This window comes from Rhynchophorus ferrugineus, unplaced genomic scaffold (genome assembly GCF_030347505.1).
Source record: "Rhynchophorus ferrugineus isolate W39M unplaced genomic scaffold, kcgeb_rfMv2 rfM2, whole genome shotgun sequence".
NCBI classification, from domain to species: domain Eukaryota; kingdom Metazoa; phylum Arthropoda; class Insecta; order Coleoptera; family Curculionidae; genus Rhynchophorus; species Rhynchophorus ferrugineus.
This window is the reverse complement of record NW_027472581.1, coordinates 24,776,278-24,796,621: the sequence shown is the minus strand read 5'-3', so window position 1 is coordinate 24,796,621 and position 20,344 is coordinate 24,776,278. Positions and strand designations below refer to the sequence as shown.

At 32.8% G+C, this 20,344-nt stretch overlaps 1 protein-coding gene and 1 long non-coding RNA gene across 3 annotated transcripts in view; one reads left to right on the top strand and one right to left on the bottom strand.

Moving 5' to 3' along the window:
• if (integrin subunit alpha inflated) overlaps window positions 1-20,344 on the bottom strand; it is a 197,566-nt gene that overhangs the window by 34,038 nt on the left and 143,184 nt on the right. Inside the window, exon 7 of one of the 2 annotated variants that reach the window (XM_076394397.1) lies at window positions 20,199-20,276. The exons of the other annotated variant lie outside the window; for it this stretch is intronic. Coding sequence (XP_076250512.1) covers window positions 20,199-20,276 — 78 coding nt within the window. The remainder of the gene's footprint in view (window positions 1-20,198; window positions 20,277-20,344) is intronic. 2 annotated transcript variants of the gene reach the window in all.
• LOC143190247 (uncharacterized) lies at window positions 14,088-14,494 on the top strand. The gene is made up of 2 exons (XR_013004196.1): window positions 14,088-14,220; window positions 14,297-14,494. It is a non-coding gene; the product is annotated as an uncharacterized LOC143190247 (long non-coding RNA).

Here is a 20,344-nt window from a genome sequence, read left to right as displayed (position 1 = left end):
CAACTTGCAATATTATAGAAAATGTAACGTTGTTTCATAAAGCTATGTATTTACAATCCAATATTAGATTAAAATAGCTTTTTTGAAAATTGTCATTTGAGGCCAGACCTATTTTTGATAAAAAAAACTGGAAACAGCTACTATTTTAATAATTGACCTATATTATTGTTCAAGAAAACCATTCAAAAACTATCCAATTTTACTATTTAATTCATTTACAGTAGCAATATGTAATGAGAACTATGTTTTCTTCGTAGTTAAACCGCAGTTCTTCAAAAAATAACAACATTCAACAACTACAACAACATTTGTGAAGTAATTCCCCATGCCTGTTAATAGAATGAAAAATATAGCTTAAATTAATGATTAAAGAGATTAATTTATTAATCAATAATATGGTCTATTAAGGTTTATATAATCAAATTGACCGGTATTCAAAACAAAGTTCATTCATTAATTATCAATTATTATCGCTACAAAGAAGGACCAAAAGTAGTTTAACCAAGGAAGAACTTGCATGATGATCTCGAAATTAAATGGATTCACGAAGTTATTTAAGATTCAATAAAAGATGAAAGAAGGTAACTAAATAACACTAACGAAGAAGAAATAAAACTACTGGACAACGCGCAGGAAATCCAAAGATTAAAACGAACCAAAACATACAAACTTGTAAGTGTTGGTATAAACTTCAGCTTAACTTTATTGTAATGGTATAGGGTATATTTGTAACCAACCTACGAAAAAAACATTTGTCCAGTGCGTTGAAAATGTCGGAAGTTTTGAAGAAAAAGACGGCTAATGGTCATCGAATGCTGTGTGAAGTTTGCGGGAATCATGCGCCATGGATTTCACGTTTTACTGGTTTCAAGTTTTTAAAAGTGATGTGGTTATATTTTACTTACCGAATTGATAAGTTAAAACCCGTGTTTCTTTATTAAAACTACTAAAATCATTGAATAATATTAATCTTTTAAAGGGCCATTAAAAGCCACACCGATCTAAATCGAATTATGACTCGTCACAGTTTAAAATTTACATGTTCGATGGTCATCATCTTAAAAGGTATTTGAAACACTAACTGTGAACCGTGTTGTGTAATGGGTTATTTTTAGAAATGAATCTTACGAGAGCTACTAGCAAAGATTTCACGAATCGGTGGCCTTTCTTACATTTTTGAACGCCGGCCATTACAAACTTTACACACACATGCAGACACAGGTTATTTATTTGGAATAAACGTAGCGTAAAGTTTATGCTGTTTATAATTTTAATTGAAAGTCTCGGTTTATATTTAGTCTGCTATGATCGTTAAATTAAAACGAAATTGTTAATTTTTTCTTGGTAAAGTTACAAGGAGGGATTTTTTTTTTTTTTTTTTATAATTATATACATTGTTACTAGTCGTTGCCGACTAACCTACAATTTGTCCTTATAATAGCTTAAATCTAGGTATATATCTAATAGGACTCATCAGTCCTACATAGTATCTAACATAATAATAATTGTTTTAACACTTTGAGTTTTTTCTAATGCACCTCACTGCACTACACTACAACACACTACACAAGTTCAAATGGTTTGGTCCTTTTGAGTCTGCGTCCGGTTTTGGTGTTGTCCAAGAGTTGTAATACTTCGAAATTAACATGAGAGTGAAGTCTCTCCTCATGTCTCTTTGCAATTCTTTTAATTTCTTGATTGACAGTCGGTATCTGAAGATCTCGATGTAAATAAATGGTCCGGTAATATCTGGGTGCACCTACGATGCTTCTTAGGACTTTGTTCTGGAAAACTTGTATTAGATTTATGTTGCTTTTTGCGGAACATCCCCATAATTGTATTCCGTATGTCCATATAGGTTTTAATATTTGTTTATATAGAAGTAATTTATTATGTATAGTTAATTGAGATTTTCTTCCAATTAGCCAATACATTTTTCTATATTTTAACTCAAGTTCTTTTCTTTTCTTTTTGACATGTTCCTTCCACCGTAGTTTTGCATCAAGTGTCATTCCGAGATACTTAGCATTATTGCTGTATGGTATGACAGTGTGGTTTATGGTCAATGGTGTAAGCGCGGCCTGTTTATAGGTGAATTGAACATGCACAGATTTGTTTTGGTTAATTTGTATTTTCCAGATTTGGGTCCATTTATTTATAGCGTCAGTAGCCTGTTGTAGGTTTCGGGTTGCTTCTTCGCTATTGTTTCCGACAGCAAGAATAGCAGTATCATCAGCAAATGTAGCCATTGTAATGTTTTCGATTTGTGGTATATCACATGTATAAAGTAGGTACAGAATTGGCCCCAGTACACTTCCTTGTGGTACACCTGCTTTAGCTTCTTTTATTGTAGAGTAAGCTTCCTCTTGTTTCACTCTAAACATTCTGGCTGTGATGTAAGATTTTAATAGTTCGGTGTGTTGCTTCGGTAATATTTTCTGTAGCTTATGGACGAGGCCTTTGTGCCATACCTTGTCGAAAGCTTGTGCTACATCTAAGAATACAGCTGAGCATACTTTATTATCTTCATAGGCTTTTTCAATAACATCTGTTATTCTATGCACTTGATCAATCGTTGAATGTTTGGTAATAAACCCAAACTGGTGTGTTGGTATTAGGTTTTTTCTCTCTATAATTGGTTTTAATCTTTTCAAGAGGAGCTTTTCAAATACCTTAGCTATCATCGGTAACAGTGAGATAGGTCGATAAGCTTTTATATCATTTGGTGATTTTCCAGGTTTTGGAACCATTATTATTTCAGCCATTTTCCAAACGTCTGGGACATATTTCAGTCGAAATGCTGCATTGATTAAGTTAGTGAGCTTTATAATACCCTTTCTTGGCAGATTGTGCAGCAATTGCCCTGTTATTAAATCATAGCCTGGTGATTTATTTGGCTTGATGTTAGTTTTAATAACGTTGGTGACTTCTTTCGGAGTTGTTAATTGAATTGTCGAATTTTCGCCGTCTATGTCCGGTAAAGTATGTTCAATTTCACTTTCGTTTGGTTTGAAAGTTTTCTCTAAATGGTCAGCGAATGCTTCTGCTTTCTCCAGGTTGCTGCGTGCCCAACTTCCATGCATGTTTCTTATCGGAGGACTATGTAGACAGGATCGTTTTAGGTATTTAGTGGCTTTCCAGAGCGAATAGTCTGTGTTCTTGTCGTCTGTTAAATTTCGTAGATAGTTATTTATGGAATTGTTTTTAATTTCCAAAATTTCCCTCTTCAACCTTTGTGTTATGTTGTTTAAGATATTCTTATTTTCAGGTGTTCTATTTTGCTGCCATTTTTTCCGTAGTTTTCGTTTTTCAGCTACCATTTCCTTGATTTCTTTCGGGTAGTTTATTCCTTTGGTTGAAGTTTTAATTTCTGGAGTGTTATTCCAAGCAGCCTGTTGGATGTCTGCAACGAATTTTTCGGTTTCATAATTTAATTGGTCTTCTGTCTTAAGGGGAACATTTAGTTGAATTCGATTGTTTATTTCTTCAACAAATCCTTCCCAGTCTGTCCTCTTGTTGGTTAATGTTGGATTTTGTTGTTTTCTTATAATGTTTTCACTCAGCGTCAAAATCACAGGTGTGTGATCTGAACTTAAGTCAAAATTTTCTTCAACTTCCATGTAGTTAGTGGTTATGTTTCTAGCTATAAAGAAGTCTAACAGGTCTGGAGTTTTCTCTGGATCGGTAGGCCAATAAGTAGGTTTTCCTGTCGACATGTAACTGCACCCTAGCTCAGCAGCTGCTTTATGTAATTCATTACCTTTAGTTGTCGTCATTCTAGATCCCCATCTTGTATTTTTAGCATTGAAATCACCACCGATTATAAATTTTTCTCCTAGGTTGTTTAGAACATTCAAGTAATTTTCTTTTTTTTGGTTGTATCTTGGAGGGCTATATATGGAAGCTAATGTAACCCTGTATTTGCTAGATATAACAGTTACTGCCGTTACCTGATTTTCTGCTAAACTGAGTCCGGGTTCTTGATGATGGCATATATTATTTTTTATTATTATTGCACTTCCTACAAGGAGGGATGAACAACTTTTAGTGTCGATTATTACTATTAGATTTTTTAACTGTATAATCTAATGTGCAATAATCTTAATTAAGTTAAAATTTTAATAGATTCTAGTTTATACGTTCAGTATTTGTTTTAACTATTTTAAGTTTTACTGGATTTCTTCTATAATGAAGCGTACATAATTCCATTATGAGTGGTCTTTTGAGCTAACCATTATTCAATTTCCATAATTAAATATTTATTCCTCCCTTCATGTGGCATATGAAGAGTGTGGAATGAATATTGAGAATCAATATTGAATAACACAGAAATATCTATATGTTTAGAGATTTTTACAGAATGCAGTACGTGCAAAACAAAGTGTTAAGATAAATTGGAACAATACGAGACATGTCTATTGTCACTCAGGTGTAAATTTTGTGTTTAATTTAAAAATCCCCGATGCACAATTTTGAAATGGCGTGTACACCCTACTGTTTCCATTCCCCTGCAGAAAAAGTAAACTTCTAATCCCTCAGAAAGCGACGCTGTAGCTACAACTGATCTGAGGGACAACCTGAACTAGTACAAGTGTTCCAATCCAAAAAAGTCCGCGCGTTACTCAATGCCCCATGGTTTATGAGGAATTTCATAAACATGCTCAGTGTAGGATTCTCCATAGGCATCTTAGAACTCGACAACATCTTGATTAAATTCCTACGCATGCACAAACTTCGGTAGTAAACCAACTACGACAATCCCAGTCGTACCCCAGGATCTCTGTCGCCCGCAAAACACATCATACCCCGAATCCGAAGCGAAATCAGCAGAAAACCATTTGGTTCTTGCTGGTCATCTTGGTAAAAGAAAAAAAACTCACAATTTTGTTAAATATTAACTCATCTCATCTTTATCAACCCAAATTCACGAAATCACTAAAAATCCTTCTATTATAGATTGTTTCTACTGCTTTCTACTGATAGATTTTTTATAATGAGTTAATTTTCACGTTTTCAATACTTAATTCTTATATAGACTACTGCATTTGGTAAAATGAATAGCAATAAAATAGCATCAGAGAGGGTTATATACAAAGTAACACGGGTATCCTATTTAAATATGTTTAATAAGTTTGTCTTTTATTTGTTTCTGAACTCAAATGCATCGATTAAAATATGATGGTTTGGTTTAGTTTGCCCCTCCTATTCGACGTGTTCATAGGCTTTCAACCGCATTGTTCATCGCATTTCAACATATTGTTGAAATGAGATTCGTGCTGTCGGAGATAATAGCGAAGAAGCCACACGGAAATTACAATAGGCAAGTGACAATATAAATAATTGGACACAAGCTTGGAAAATAAACATTAATGAAAGTAAATCTGTGCATGTACAGTTTACATATAAACAGATGGCTGACCCACCAATAACAATAAATAATAACATCATTCCATATTCTAAGAACGCTAAGTAACTCGGAATGAAACTTGATGCAAAACTTCGCCGGAAGGAACATGTAAAAAGAAAAGGAAAGAACGAGTTGAAATATAGGAAAATGTATCGATTAATTGGAAGAAAATTACAATTATCGGTACATAATCAAGAGCTATTATATAAGCAAGTACTGAAAGCTATATGGACACACGGAATACAATTATGAGAATGTGCCACGAAAACTAATATAAATAAAATACAAGTGTTCAAGAATCTTGGGAAGTATTCTAGGTGCACCGACATACTACAGGATTGATTACTTACATTGAGGCCTTCAGATGCCGACTATCACCCAGGAAATTAAGAGGAGACATGAGGACAGACTCCATTCTCATGTCAACATCGAACTAATACAACTCCTGGATAATACCCGAACAGGAAACAGACTCAAAAGAATCAAACCACTTGATCTTGCATAGTGTAGTGAGGTGCATTTAATATCTTAATATAAACATCGTTACATCAGAGACTAAGATAGAGCCGATGGGCCCTCCTAGATATATACCTAGATTTAAGTTAATGTGAGGTCAAATTGTAGGTTAGTAGGCAAAAATAAATATTGTTGAAAGATATACTGTATTACGATATATAGTGGAGTGTAATTATTGATATTTTACCATATGTTTATATCTGGAATGGAAATAAATATAAATACTTAATTTTTCTACCAAAAGGAAAGGGATACCAAGTCCATTAATAACTTTTAATGAACTGGTCCAGCGAATAGTTAGTTTTTCTTCGGATTTCCACGGGTACGCCGTAAATATCTTTTATGAAGATTAATGCACTTTAAAGGCATGTTTTTAATATAATTTGTTTGCTTTTGCTAGATTGAGCTATCCACTATAATTACTACGGAATATATCGTTATGACATCGGCAATTTGTTACAATTTAACATAAAACTGATATACAACCAAATGAGTTATTTCAATTTATTCGACAATATAATAATGGTATAATTTGTTTTAGTAATTGATGGACTATGTTACAGAATACAATTATTCAGCTACAGTTTTCGAACTTTATAAAAATGCCATGAAATATAGCTGTTATTTGTTACAATTTAACATAAAACTGATATACAACCAAATGGGCTATGTTAATTTATTTGACAATATAATAATAGTATAATTTGTACAATTTGCAATATACAAATACTCAGCTACAGTTTTCGTTCTTTAAAAAAATACCATAAAATTTGGCTGCCTGTCTATATCAAAGATTGGTGATAGAAGAATATGTAAAAAGCTAATTTATGATTGCGACCGTTACACACAAAATAAATTTGTGTTAATCAAAACGCGATAAGTTTCTATTGTTTAAGCAGCGCTTTTTTCGTCAAGGTTATGAAACAATTAAAACAAATGATTGTTACAATTTTACTACTACTACTGTCTTTATAGTTTTATTTCAATTTTTTTAGGTGCAAAGACCAATTTTTAACCGTAGTAGCAAATTATTTTTAACTAAAATAATTCAAAGATAATATATATAAATATAAACGAATTTATGTTCGTTAGTCTCGTTATAACTTGAGAACGGCTAGATCGATTTTGCTAATTTTGATTTTTAAACATTTGTGAAAGTCCAGGGAGGATTTACATGATGAGAAAATATGGAATAATTGTGATGAAAATAGAAAAACAAGATTGTATTTTCCATAAAATATATCATCAATAGTTTAACTATTACAATTGTTATCAAATATTATGATATGAAATAATATAACGTCAAAATCAAGTGAAAAACAATGACGAATACCTCAAATATGATTTAATTTTGTGCTAATGCAAATTTCGGATTGTATTCTCATTGCGTCGAGTAAAGATTTACCAAGAATAGAGTTAAAATATGCAGTGACTCTCTATGGTAAAGTATACTTTGTAAATATATTTCACATCTGTTATTACTTAGTCAAATTTAGTGCGCGAGATCCTTTCTTATTTTTATTTTTAACAATGCCAAGGAGATGGCAACATAACTTCTCGAATACCTGACTCGGTCGTCGAAGTCAATCAAATGTGCGACTAGCGAGAGGCAGAAAATGAAAATAATCATACTGGTATGTCACAATTACATTGGAGAGTGACTGGAAATGGAGTGGATAAGCTTAGAATACAACGAGTTCATGGGGAAATGCTTATCTATTGTCAATATTGTAAGGCATTAAAATACAGTAGTGAATCTACTGGGTTATGTTCTGCCGGTGGAAAAGTAAAATTGTCACAATTTCTCCCGCCATCAGATCTAGTACGTTCATTAGTTTCTAGGATAGGAAATGATTCTAACCACTTCTTGGACAACAGTCAAAAATAAAATAGTTATTTCCAAATTAGGTCTTTGGCGTAACACATATTATACCACTTCAAGATATTATACACTTAAATTTTATTGGTAACATTAAAATTTGTATCAGAAATAAATTAACATAATTTTAAATAATTGTGGAAGGAAGAACTTATTTATCACTTAGTAAAAGTGAAACTGTCGTGGCAACTGCGGGCAAACCTGGTTTGATGGTCAGGAAATGTATTGTTGTGCGTTTGGTATAATTGTTCGCCTCGCCTATTGCCAAATTATCAAACCAGCATTCTGAACAATTTGTCTATTTAACGAAAGCAATCGCCCAGAAGAAACCAACTTTGGCTACTAGGAAATAGATTGTGTTTCATCAAGATAACGCCAAGTTATCCACATCGATTGCTACTCGGCAGAAGCTCCAAGACGTTGGTGGGAAGGTTCTTATGCATTTGCCTTATAACCCATACCTAGAACCAAGTTATTTTCACATGTTTAGGTCCATTGCGAACTCTTTTGCTGGAGAAAAATTCGCATCAAGGAAGGTTTTTGATAATGCTTCGTGTTATATACAGAAATAGCTTTATTCCTAGAGCAGAGTTAGTATTTTCCTCCATGTTTAAGAGCGACTACCATGGAGAAATGAAACATTGCATGGTTTTGCTGATTTGAAAATCAGCTGTTAAAGATCTTGAAGGACCCATCAGTTAGTATACTAGTAGAAAAGATCTCTATTTGAACAACTATTTGAAATTGTTGCTCGGTAAATCTAAATGAAATGTTTAATTGTGTTTTATGCAATTTAATTTTTAGAAAAAGGCCTGGAAATAGGTACACAGTAGATGATAACATGATAGCTTCATTGCATATTCATTCCAATCGAATTGATATGAAGTGTACCAAAGAATTACTTCAATGAACATGCAGGTTATCTTATCTATCTTATCTGTTATTGTATTGTATTGAATTATATGTACTGTAATGTTACAATAAATTATATTTCACAAGGTTATTTTGGTTTCATTATTTTATTTATATTAGAATTGTTATATGTCAAGGCCATAGAGTATTATATAGAAGTTTAATTTAAGTAGGTGAAACCGAGGAAATGTTTTGCGTGGTCCCACCAATGCAAGCACTGAGACCATTTTTTCGATTGGTTCGTTTGAATTGCCCTACAAGGGCATTTGATTCGATCGTTTCTATAACGTGATTGTTTGTTTCTATGGTTTTTTGAGTTTGTTTATGAAGCCACTTTTTATGTTCCTGACATAGAGTAGGTTTAGCATTTTTGTGACTTAATCATAAAACATTGAAAAATAGAATGGGAACTTAAATGGGCACACTCGTACCCATGATCTCAGTGTACCGCCACACCGCCAGATGGCCGCCAATAAAAAGGTTACAGATCTCTTTCTTTAGATTTGAATTATAAATGTCATAAAATATAACCAGAGCGTTTGTCAAGCGAAGATTCTATCCGAATGCATTTTTTCTTAAGGAATTCTCTTAGCGATATTTATATATGCATATAAAGGTTTGCTTTTTGCAATTTAGAGCAGAATATTAGAGACACAAATGCGGCAGACCACTGTTTGTTGCAACAAAGATGCAATTCCCAGTTACAACCTAAATAGTATAAAATGTAAGTACAATTATTTTCAAAATAAAGATACCTCAATACTTAAAATTATATTATGTCTCTATATAGGTCATATATAAATAGTGTAAGTAAGTGTGTGTAATATCTTTTTACTATTTTGTTCTGCAGTTAATGTTATTCGACAACTTATGTTAACTCCAAAAAGCCCAGCATTTATACTAAGTAGTTTCTGCTTCTAAAGAAGTTAATGGAATAAATACTACATACATATTACTACAGAAGAGAAAATTCGTAATGATTAGGCCATTTCAGCAGGATAGTTTGGATATTTTTTTTGTAAATATTAGAAGTTTTTACCATTTTGTCTCGACATTCAAAAGCCTCATTATTAACAATTTTTTGTATACTGGTAATCAATCTACAACAGCCTTCACATTATCATCCATGCCTTCCATAACAGTTCCTACACATATAAAAATAATAAAATAGAAAGGAATATTAGAACATGCCCAAAGTATGTGCCAAAGCAAATTTAAAGGATATTCTTGATAATATGTTATGCCAGCAAATGTCACTCTTTTTTTTAACCCTTACTTGTGTTCAACATCGAGATAGGGGAAATATAATAAGGAAAGTAATAATTGTAATAATTAGTGTTGCTTGCGGTGGATGAATAAAGTAAACAGGATCGATAGATTAAGGTAACTTAGCATTGTTTTTACCTAGTACGTATAAAACTATTTATATAGATCATTTGTGTACATATGTGTATATATGTATATAACCAATGAAATATAGCGAAATGGCTTTCTGCTTAGACCACTCAAAACAATTCTGAATTTATATGTACTAGGTAAACAATCTGTATACTACTCTATGGTCAAGACCAAAACCAACTAAAAGTAAATGCTGGTTCGTGAACATTGTGATATTTTGACGTGACGTATATTGGAAACTTCACTGTTTTATTGGATAGACTGTATATAATGCAACTAGACCTGTGCAGCGCTGAAAGCTTTTAGCAAAGCGAGTCCATCGGTGTCGAAAGAAATTCTTTCATCGGGCCTTGAATTCATCATTACGAAATCGAAACAACGGCCGGCGAATTTCGTCGATACGTACCCGTGGCTCCTGCCACTGCGAGAAAAAAAATCTATGACCCAGTATTTGCCGAAGCAGTTTATTAACAGATGGTCTCGGTGACGTAGCATGGCCTACACAACGACACCAACAGTGACCACACAGTATTAATTGTCTCAATAACTCGCTACTTAAAAGGCGAACATAATCGGACGTTTATTTGCCATTTTTTCCCTTCTACCGAGAGACAGTGTTTGTATAGTGGCGACTAATCGAAGCGAATGATACCGATCCCTATATGTTTACTGATGCATCTGTCGATATATCTTATTGCGGGAACCTTGAGCTTATTTTATTCAAGGCTGTATTGATCTTTACTGAACAATTTATTCAATTTGAGTTCACGTTGTTATGCTCTCTTTTTAAATTTTGAGAATGTGATTAACCTTAGTTCAATGCATTTTTGGTCATCAGCATAGAATGATTGTAGCTATGGTGTAGTACTCTGACTTCGGGTATTAACAGGTCAATTGAAAAGTTCCCGGCCTACCATAGTAAAACATAATTTTTTGCTGGGATGACTGTCGATTGGATTTCGGAGTTAAATGATGGAGCCATGTTTCATTCATTGTTAAAATTGTTTTTCACGAATATTTGGGTATGAGAAAGATCTGTGCAAACAGGATGCCGCGTGTACTCACTTTTGACCAAAACAATGACGAGTTGATGATTCGGAGCAGTGTTTGAAGATGATCAAACGCAATAAACCAGAGTTTTTGCATCGCTATGTGACGCAAAAAATTGTTTTTCACTAATATTTGGGTATGAGAAAGCTCTGTGCAAACTGGATGCCGCGCGTACTCACTTTTGACCAAAACAACGACGAGTTGATGATTCGGACCAGTGTTTGAAGATGATCAAGCGCAATAAACCAGAGTTTTTGCGTCGCTATGTGACAATGGAGGAAACATGGCTCCATCATTTCACTCCGAAGTCTAATCGACTGTCATCTGTGTGGACTGTACGCGATGAACCCGCTCCAAAGCGTGGGAAAACGCAACAGTCGGCTGGCAAGGTTATGGCCTTTGTATTTTGGGATGCGCATGTTATAATTTTCATTGACTACCTTGGAAAAGGAAGGATCATCAACAGCGATTCTTACATAGCGTTATTGGACCGTTTGAAAGACGAAATCGCCGAAAAACGGCTGCATTTGAAGAAAGAGAAAGTGCTGCTTTACCAAGACAATGCACTGTGTCACAAGTCAGTGAAAACGATGCCAAAAATCCATGAATTGGGCTGCAAATTGCTTCCTCATTCACCGTATTCTCCAGATCTGGCCTCCAGCGACTATTACCCGTTCTCAGATCTCAAAATCAGTCGAATGAAGAGGTGATCACCGAGGCATATTTTGAAGCAGATGACAAATCGTACTACAAAAATGGTATCGAAAAGTTAGAGGGTCGCTATAATTAGTGTATTACCCTTGAATTGAATTATGTTGAATATAAAAAACTAATTTTGCCAAAAAAATGTGTTTTACTATAAAATAGGCCGGGGACTTTTCAATTGACCTATTTCTGTGGTGTTTGATTGCAATTAGTCTTAGTTGGTGTCTTATGTTTATATAGATTATTATTAATAGACAATTTTTTAGTTCAACAAAAATGCAGCTAAAAACGATTTAGGTCTACTAACGTGTTTCTGAATCAAAACAAGAAACTAAGATGTGGCAGAGATTTGGAAATTCGATACTGCAGCGAATTAGTAATGTTTACGTTTATTTAATGTACGTTTATTTAATGTTTAAGTTTACGTTTATTTTACTATTATAATTTTTCGGACTAACTGGATATAAACTTTCTTGGGAAAAAATCTGTTTTAAACGTTTTCCGGATTCGATATAGAATCTACAAATTAGAAGATTACTAAAACTCAGAAGTCAAAACAGTATTATATATCTATAAATATACAAGTTGTTCAACTAAATTTACCTTGGGTTTATATTATTCAAGGATATATTAATTTTACTGATAAAATGTTTTATTAATCGATTTCCCAATTATAATGCATTTACTATGTGGATTTGAAATTAAATTCGTTTTGTGTTGAACTGTAATAAATAACCATCCATTTTCTACATAAACATGACTAAAAATAAACTAATCAAAAACTGAATTGACCCAAAATTTTAATAATAAACTTATGTAGAGCCGAATAAGAACACCACAATATGATATCTTAATATAACACAAATATTTTGTTATATATGACACTTAGTTATAAAGTATATTAATAGATGATGCGTAACAATGAACAGAAAACATCATAAAGATCTAAATTGATGTATCTGGATATATATTGATGGATAAATTTAAAATTTGCCGGCTTGGTGGCGCAGTGGTAAAGGCGATGGGACCGTCCTCCTACTGCTGCGATAGCCGCGGGTTCGAATCCTGCTGGGGCATGGTCGTAAATTTATGTTTATGTTTGTTTAAAATTTGTGAATGTTCTAGACAAGAGTGTAAAATCCGACAAGGAAAATGATCCCAGTCACCCCAGTAACCAGGCTGGGTAAGACCGGATATCTTCTGGGATGATTTCTAAAGTTGGTCACTAGCCAGTTGGTAGGCTTAATGCCGAGGACCGTGGTTCGGAGCCCACGATAAACTACTTTAGGCCCAGTACAGATAAACCCATAGTTGGTAAAAAGAGACCTTAAAAAATATATAAAAAAATATTTAAAATTTATGATTGTAGTAAAAATAAATATTATTATAATACATTAGTAAATACAAAATACAAAATGTGTTTTTGCTCGATTTGGTAAACAGACAATAAAATAGTTCTTAATGTTAATTTCAACTTGTTGACCTTAATAGTATTTCATAATGATGTCATTCACCATAAAGCGTACCTTATAAATCTTAAAGTGATAAATTTAAGACAGGATATTAACGGCTCATTGTAATAAGACCCAAAATAATTTTATGTTTATCTTTACGAAAAAATACGTTAATTAACTCACAGTAATATTGCAATACATTTTAAGTTTTGGCTTTTCCTAGGCATTATCACTTTCAATAGTTTTACTTTTAAATAATTAGTTATCAAATAAAAGAAAAACTTGCAGAGTCGAGAGCAGCATTGCAGAACTGTTTTTCTAATAATTTTTAATCCATTTATATATTGACATTGAGATTGAGAACGCACGAAATAAATTTGAGTAAATTAGCCTTAATTTTTGAAGTATGAATGGATATATGGATTCTCTGAAGCTTGTATGGATGTTAAAGTATTTCATTCTAGTGATGTTGCAGGCAATCTTGTGTTAAACTGGTAAATATAGAATAAAGTGCTTTGGAGCACCGTCAATGCAACATGGTATATCAGTAAAGAAGTAATACATCGTTATGTGATCACTCAATGTCAGTGGTTGTAGCACCAGATCTGACACACGACATTTAAAAACCATAATATATTGTGATATTGCATGGATATTTCGGAAAAGGTTTACTGTTTTAATATATTATTGGTGATATATTTTATTTCATTAATTCGTTACTTGTTATTATGTGTAGATAAGGAGAATCAACAAGTATTATAGTAATATACACAGTTACCTGTATAGTTAGTTTTAAAAAGAGTTCAATGACGACGATCCAAAATATGATAATGTTTGTGTGTTATGGCACTTATGGGAAGCAAACCACAAGGGTTTTGTTCTAGCTAGAGATTACAATGGTAGGTTAAATGAAACGAGGAAAATAATTAATGACACCTTTAAAACCATGGAATTTGCTTATATTTTGCTTTTTAGGTATTCCTTGTGTGGAAAGACATGTTGTTAATGCCGGAAAATTCAAGCTATTAATATCATCTGGATACTGAATTATTAAATAATCTGTTGAATGCCAGATAACTATAAGAAGGGTATTGAAAAAGGATAACATACATATTCGAAGTTGTGACTGAAAATGACTTACCAGAATAGAAAAATGAACACGAATTTAGTAATTACTTTTGTTTTTATTCATATTATATCTACCCCTTTTTGAAATGATATATTATTATTTATTATCTCATAATATGAATCTATTTTGTTTCGTTATGTCTTTTAGAAACGTCTATAAAAACGTCTGAACTTCAAGTTCGAAGACTGAATAATCAAAAAGTAACTCAAACTATATAAAACTGTTTGTTGATAAAAGTGTTTAGAGCGTTATACAATAATGTGTTGAAGTATGGTTTTAACAGTTCAATTGAAAAATCCCCGGCCTACCATTTTTTGGCAAATTTTTTTTTATTCAACATAATTCCCTTCAAGGACTGATAATAATAAAAAGGAATACACTGATTATAGCGATACCCGAACTTTTCGATACCACTTTTGTAGTACAATTTTTCCTTTGCTTCAAAATAGGCCTCAGTTTCGGCGATCACCTCTTCATTCGATGAATATTTCTTCCCAGTGAGCGTTCTTTTGAGATCTGAGAACAGGAAATAGTTGCTGGGGGCCAAATCTGGAGAATACGGTGGATGAGGAAGCAATTTGAAGCCCAATTCATGAATTTTTGCCATCGTTTTCACTGACTTGTGATACAGTGCATTGTCTTGGTGAAGCAGCACTTCCTTTTTCTTCAAATGCGGCTGTTTTTTTGGCGATTTCGTCCTTCAAACGGTCTAATAACGCTAAATACAGACGCCATAACCTTGCCAGCCGACTGTTGCGTTTTGCCACGCTTTGGAGCGGGTTCATAGTGTGCAGTCCATTCGGATGACTGTGGATTGGACTTCGGAGTGAAATGATGGAGCCATGTTTCAATCATTTTCACATATCGACGCAAAAACTCGGGTTTATTACGCTTGATCATCTTCAAACACTGCTCCGAATCATCAACTCGTCGTTGTTTTTGGTCAAAAGTGAGCTCGCGCGGCACGCACTTTGCACAGAGCTTTCTCATACCCAAATATTCGTTAATGATAAGAAGTACACGTTCAGTTAATATCTTTAGAGTGTCAACAATTTCATTCAATTTCAATTTATGATCATTCAACATCATTTTGTGGATTTTTTATCCATTTTTTTCACAATAACAAAAGTTGCTTCTTTAAGGATGCTATAATTCACAAACTAATGACCCGACAGCTGTCAAATTTTTACACGCATCATTTGAGGGTTAGGGCTAACTAAAAAACTTATGGATTTAATTCTAGTAGCGCCACTTATGTGCTAGGCCGGTGACTTTTCAATTGACCTGTTAAAAATATGTTTTTTAAAATCTAAGTTGATTAATTCTTCCATGCTATACATCTACTGATGATATGATGTATTGTATTATGATTGTATATGATTATATATATTATGTATTTATATTATGTATATATATATATGTATATGTATATATTATGTATATATTATGTATATTATGTATATGATGTATTTATCATTTATCAATATCGTAGATTAAACAAAAATGAACTCTGTTTACATTAGACAAAATTATATTAAATAAAACAATAAATCGTTATTAGAATTTAGTAAATTCCAAGTAAAAAGCAATAAACATTTAGTAGATAATTAAAAATGACTGGATTAGTATATAAATCTGAATTCTTGATGTTACGGTCATCCTGCACCTATGGACAATGATGTGATGGAATGGTTTTGATTTTCATTCGAGTCGGAGCGTCTGAGGCTGTCTAGAAGCGACCGTGCTGAAAATTGTCATACGTGCTTGACAATTTATTACTCGAAAACGGTTTATATGTACACAACAATATTTCTTTCTATAAACCCGCGTTATATATGGCGAGAGAACGGCGCAATACTAATGAATTCTAGCCATAAATATTAAAATTGATGCTAATAAACCGCTACAGATCGGGGGCCATAATAAATTCCGCTGCTCATAGAAAAACAACTTTCATTAGTCGTTTAAATGGGTTCAGTTTAATAAATTGATTTCAATATTAATAGTAAATAATGGCGGCTGTTCATAGAATACAACAGGCAAACATCATTGCTTTGATGTTGTAAGTTATAACGGATTAAAATATGGATGGGATTAAATGATGAATACAAATAGGCTTTATTATTTCACAATATTTAGTTCTTAATATTGAGACTGCAATCTATTTTTTCTCCTTTTTCATTCAATGCGTGCGAGGGTTGCTATTTATATTTTGAGATTAATAACGAAAAGAAAATAGTTTAGCCAAAAAAAGTAGCTTTATTGTTTTTCCAATGCTGCTTTTTGTACTAAGCTTGAATCAGTCTTCTTAACACATTTCCTACATTGATTGAGGAAATTGTATTGGCGACGCAATTTATTCTTAATATGCGGAAATTAAAAGAAAGTCGGTTGATGCCCGACCGATTGATGATCAGGCTACGGAGTACGGAGGATAATTCACCAATTCGACCTTTTGGCTAATAAAATAGGTGGTTATTTAAGCTGATGTGTGAGAGCTTGCATTTCCTTGATGAACAGTAGTTCTGCTTGCCGCTTTTTTTCGTATTTTAGGAAGTATTTTTGGTAAACAAATGGTTGTACGTTGCTCTTGTTGTAACGGCACGGTTGCCAGATGTCCAGTTATTCCGAGGAAACAGGAAACCATTTGAGTAGTGTATTGCATAGGAATCACATGTCTTTCAAGACTCATATTGTTGTTTTGTTTGCTGCTTATAGATACAAGACTCGTCACCACCCTATATGTTATGCACAACTTTTGATGCACCGTGATTGTATTTCTTGGCCATTTCTTTGCACTAATTGCAACGAGAATCTTTTGGAGCTTTCGACAAATTATGGGATCCAATGTATACAAATCTTTTTACAGCTAAATGTTCATCCAGTAATTAGATAATTGAAAATGACTGGATTAGTATATAAATCTGAATTCTCGATGATACGGTCATCTATGGACTGGGTAATAGTATGGTACTGATTAAGAACTCATGCTCATTATATTAATGCTCAATGATGGTTCAACCTCACGGTAAGTCTCATGGCGATTATGCAATATTCTTTACGCATAGCATCAGTGTTTTTTGACACAACTGATTTTGGACAATCTTCCGGACTCTGGTCTCTGGTAAACTGCGACTACGATTAAATTCATCATATCGACGTTTCAAAAAGGACAAGGATGGGGTTTCATCACCAAAAGTCGTAAAAACCATCAACCTAAAATGTTCATGCGTTAATTCCATTTTCTCACTGAGGCAAAATTATCAACTCACTGTAACGTTCTGAAGAAAGTTATGGTTATAAAGTTCAAACTTGCAATTAGAAACGTCAGATAGTGCCTAACAAAAATATAAATAGGAGCCCTTGTATATTTAAAGATCCTTTATCTATATCCTTGAATCATCAACTATGCGTTGGTCTTACATCTTGGGTAAAGTTTTAATTTCGATATCATCGATATCATTAAAGTAGAGCATAACATTTGATAAAATGTGCACTCACAAGAGAATAATTTACGTTTTAACAGAATAACTGTTTGAACCACCCTCGTATTCTCACTCTCACTTCGTATTGCAGAGCATTTATGAGTATCATGTTTATTTACTGTTTCTTGTAAGTTTATTGTTATAATGACCATATATTCTACATTCCCTTTTTCTTGCAACTAAATTTAAATGAAGTTAAGTAACAATGTGACAGACGTCTTCATCCTCGAATATTAATGATGATGCATTATCTATCAGAAAAAAACATGATTTGCAGAATTGCACAAAGATCATCCATCAATATCTGTTGTCAAAAATAAACAGCGGTACTGATATATGCATTTAACATCGTTCCATGGTCATCATCCAACCATAATGGTAGAACTTGTGTAGCTTCAAAAAAAAAACAATTATTTATCAGACGCTTATTGATGGGCAGGGAATTTCATTAGGAACATCATTATGTATGGAGGTCGTTAATATGAAAGTTTAATCTGATTCTATCGAGTTGATAATAAATAATTTTGGTTTTATATTCATTTTACGTATTTTGATATCCTTTGGTCCGATTTCATGATACTGTTTAATCAAAGGCTCTTTAATATGCACTGGAAGGTAAAAGGGCCACCGTTTTAAACAAATCTCAAAATAAATCTTAAAAAGTTTTCTCTAGCGAAGGACTTACATTTTCGTTTAAATTTTGCGTTAAAATTTCATGACTTCATGGATACCAGTCATATCAAAAAATGATCTGATTTTAATGTATGTGTATATTTCTTAGTACAATTTTCTGGCATATATCATAAATTAGGATAATTACTATAACCATTGATGTTGCTAGAATATTATAATTGAATTTATTTTGTTGCCTTCAAATTTTATTTATATTATTTATCCATATAGTAGATAGAAAATTTATATTGAGCTATTTGATTGGAGCTAAGAATTTCTTAGCATTATTTACATGACTAGGATTCATTGTTTATTTTCCTTATTGTTTTCACAATGATTTAGAAGATTTCAGCTCCATTATTACAAACTATATTAAGTGAGGTATCAGGAATGGTTCTTCAATCATATTAATATTTTGTTTTTCTCTAAAACCAGGTTACAGTTACGTAGTTATGGTAAGTATATTAGGTTATCTTTTATATAATTGTTATTAATACCTGAGTTTTTTGAATCGAACATTGAAAAAATACTGTGTCTACATATTTCATGGAGATAATTACTGAATGATAACAAAAAACTGTAACTAAAATATATTTATTTTGTATGATATAATAATGTAAATTTACATTATTACATTATTACTACACATCTATCTTGTTCTGAGACGACCAGAGCGTGTTAAAAATAAACCTAATTGCCAATAAATATTATTTATTTCATTTGTATTCCAAGAGAAACGTATTTTTATATTGATGTTTCCTAGCAATTTGCAATGATTAATGATAAAAATTCAATAATATTCGTAAATTTATTTCCCGTAGCCCACAAGGTATCATAAAAGTCTTCACGTAGCTATTGTTCCTAAATTTTTATGAAAAGTTTTGTGGTGCGCAGGGCGATTATTCAGAAGAATAGGTGTTCGTATTTTAAACATCGTTACTTTTAGAAAACAGCACGTGGGCTTGGCTTTGTGGGACGCGTAATTTGGTAACTGTTGTTGATTTAGCTGTAAACACCACTTTTTATACTCGATAAAGAGTTTAAAGTCCTCAAAAGATCAATATTAGCCTATGAAATAGTTGTTTTTTTTTATTTAATATAAAATGCATTTTAAAAACTAGAGAAAGGAAATACCTAATACAGACTATAAATATGGTAGTTTTTGTTTTCGCTTTTACATTTTATTTCTTGTATTCGATATACTGGCTCACTTATAATATATCATTTGAATATTTAACTGACCGGTCTTAATAAATAAATAAATCATTTAGTACCTTGATTGAGGATGAAGTATAAAATAAAAAAATATCGACATAGAGAACTTTTATGAATATTTTAAAATTTGAGTCTATATTGCTTCACAGCACTGTCGATCTCGAGAAAACCTCGTTCTAGTACAGCCTTCTAATAATAGCAGAGTTCTTTGAAGCATTGTTGTGTTCCGGATTGATGGCAGTTGTTAAAACCGTCCGCCACCTTTGCACGTAACTTCTAAACAGCCTTCGCGAATGAGAAAAACAAATGAATTAATCTGAGTAGTGGATGTCAATGGCGGCGCTGATTAGAATGGTATTCGACGCTAGCTAAATACCTTTGGCGCCGTACGTCCTGCCTAGAAGACCCGGCGTATAGTTAAACCTGGCGTAAGCGTCAATCGAGTACATCTGGCCTGAAACATAAAATTTTATGCTAATTGATCGGCTGCGGTGATATAGTGATGGGCCGCTATTTTTTGTG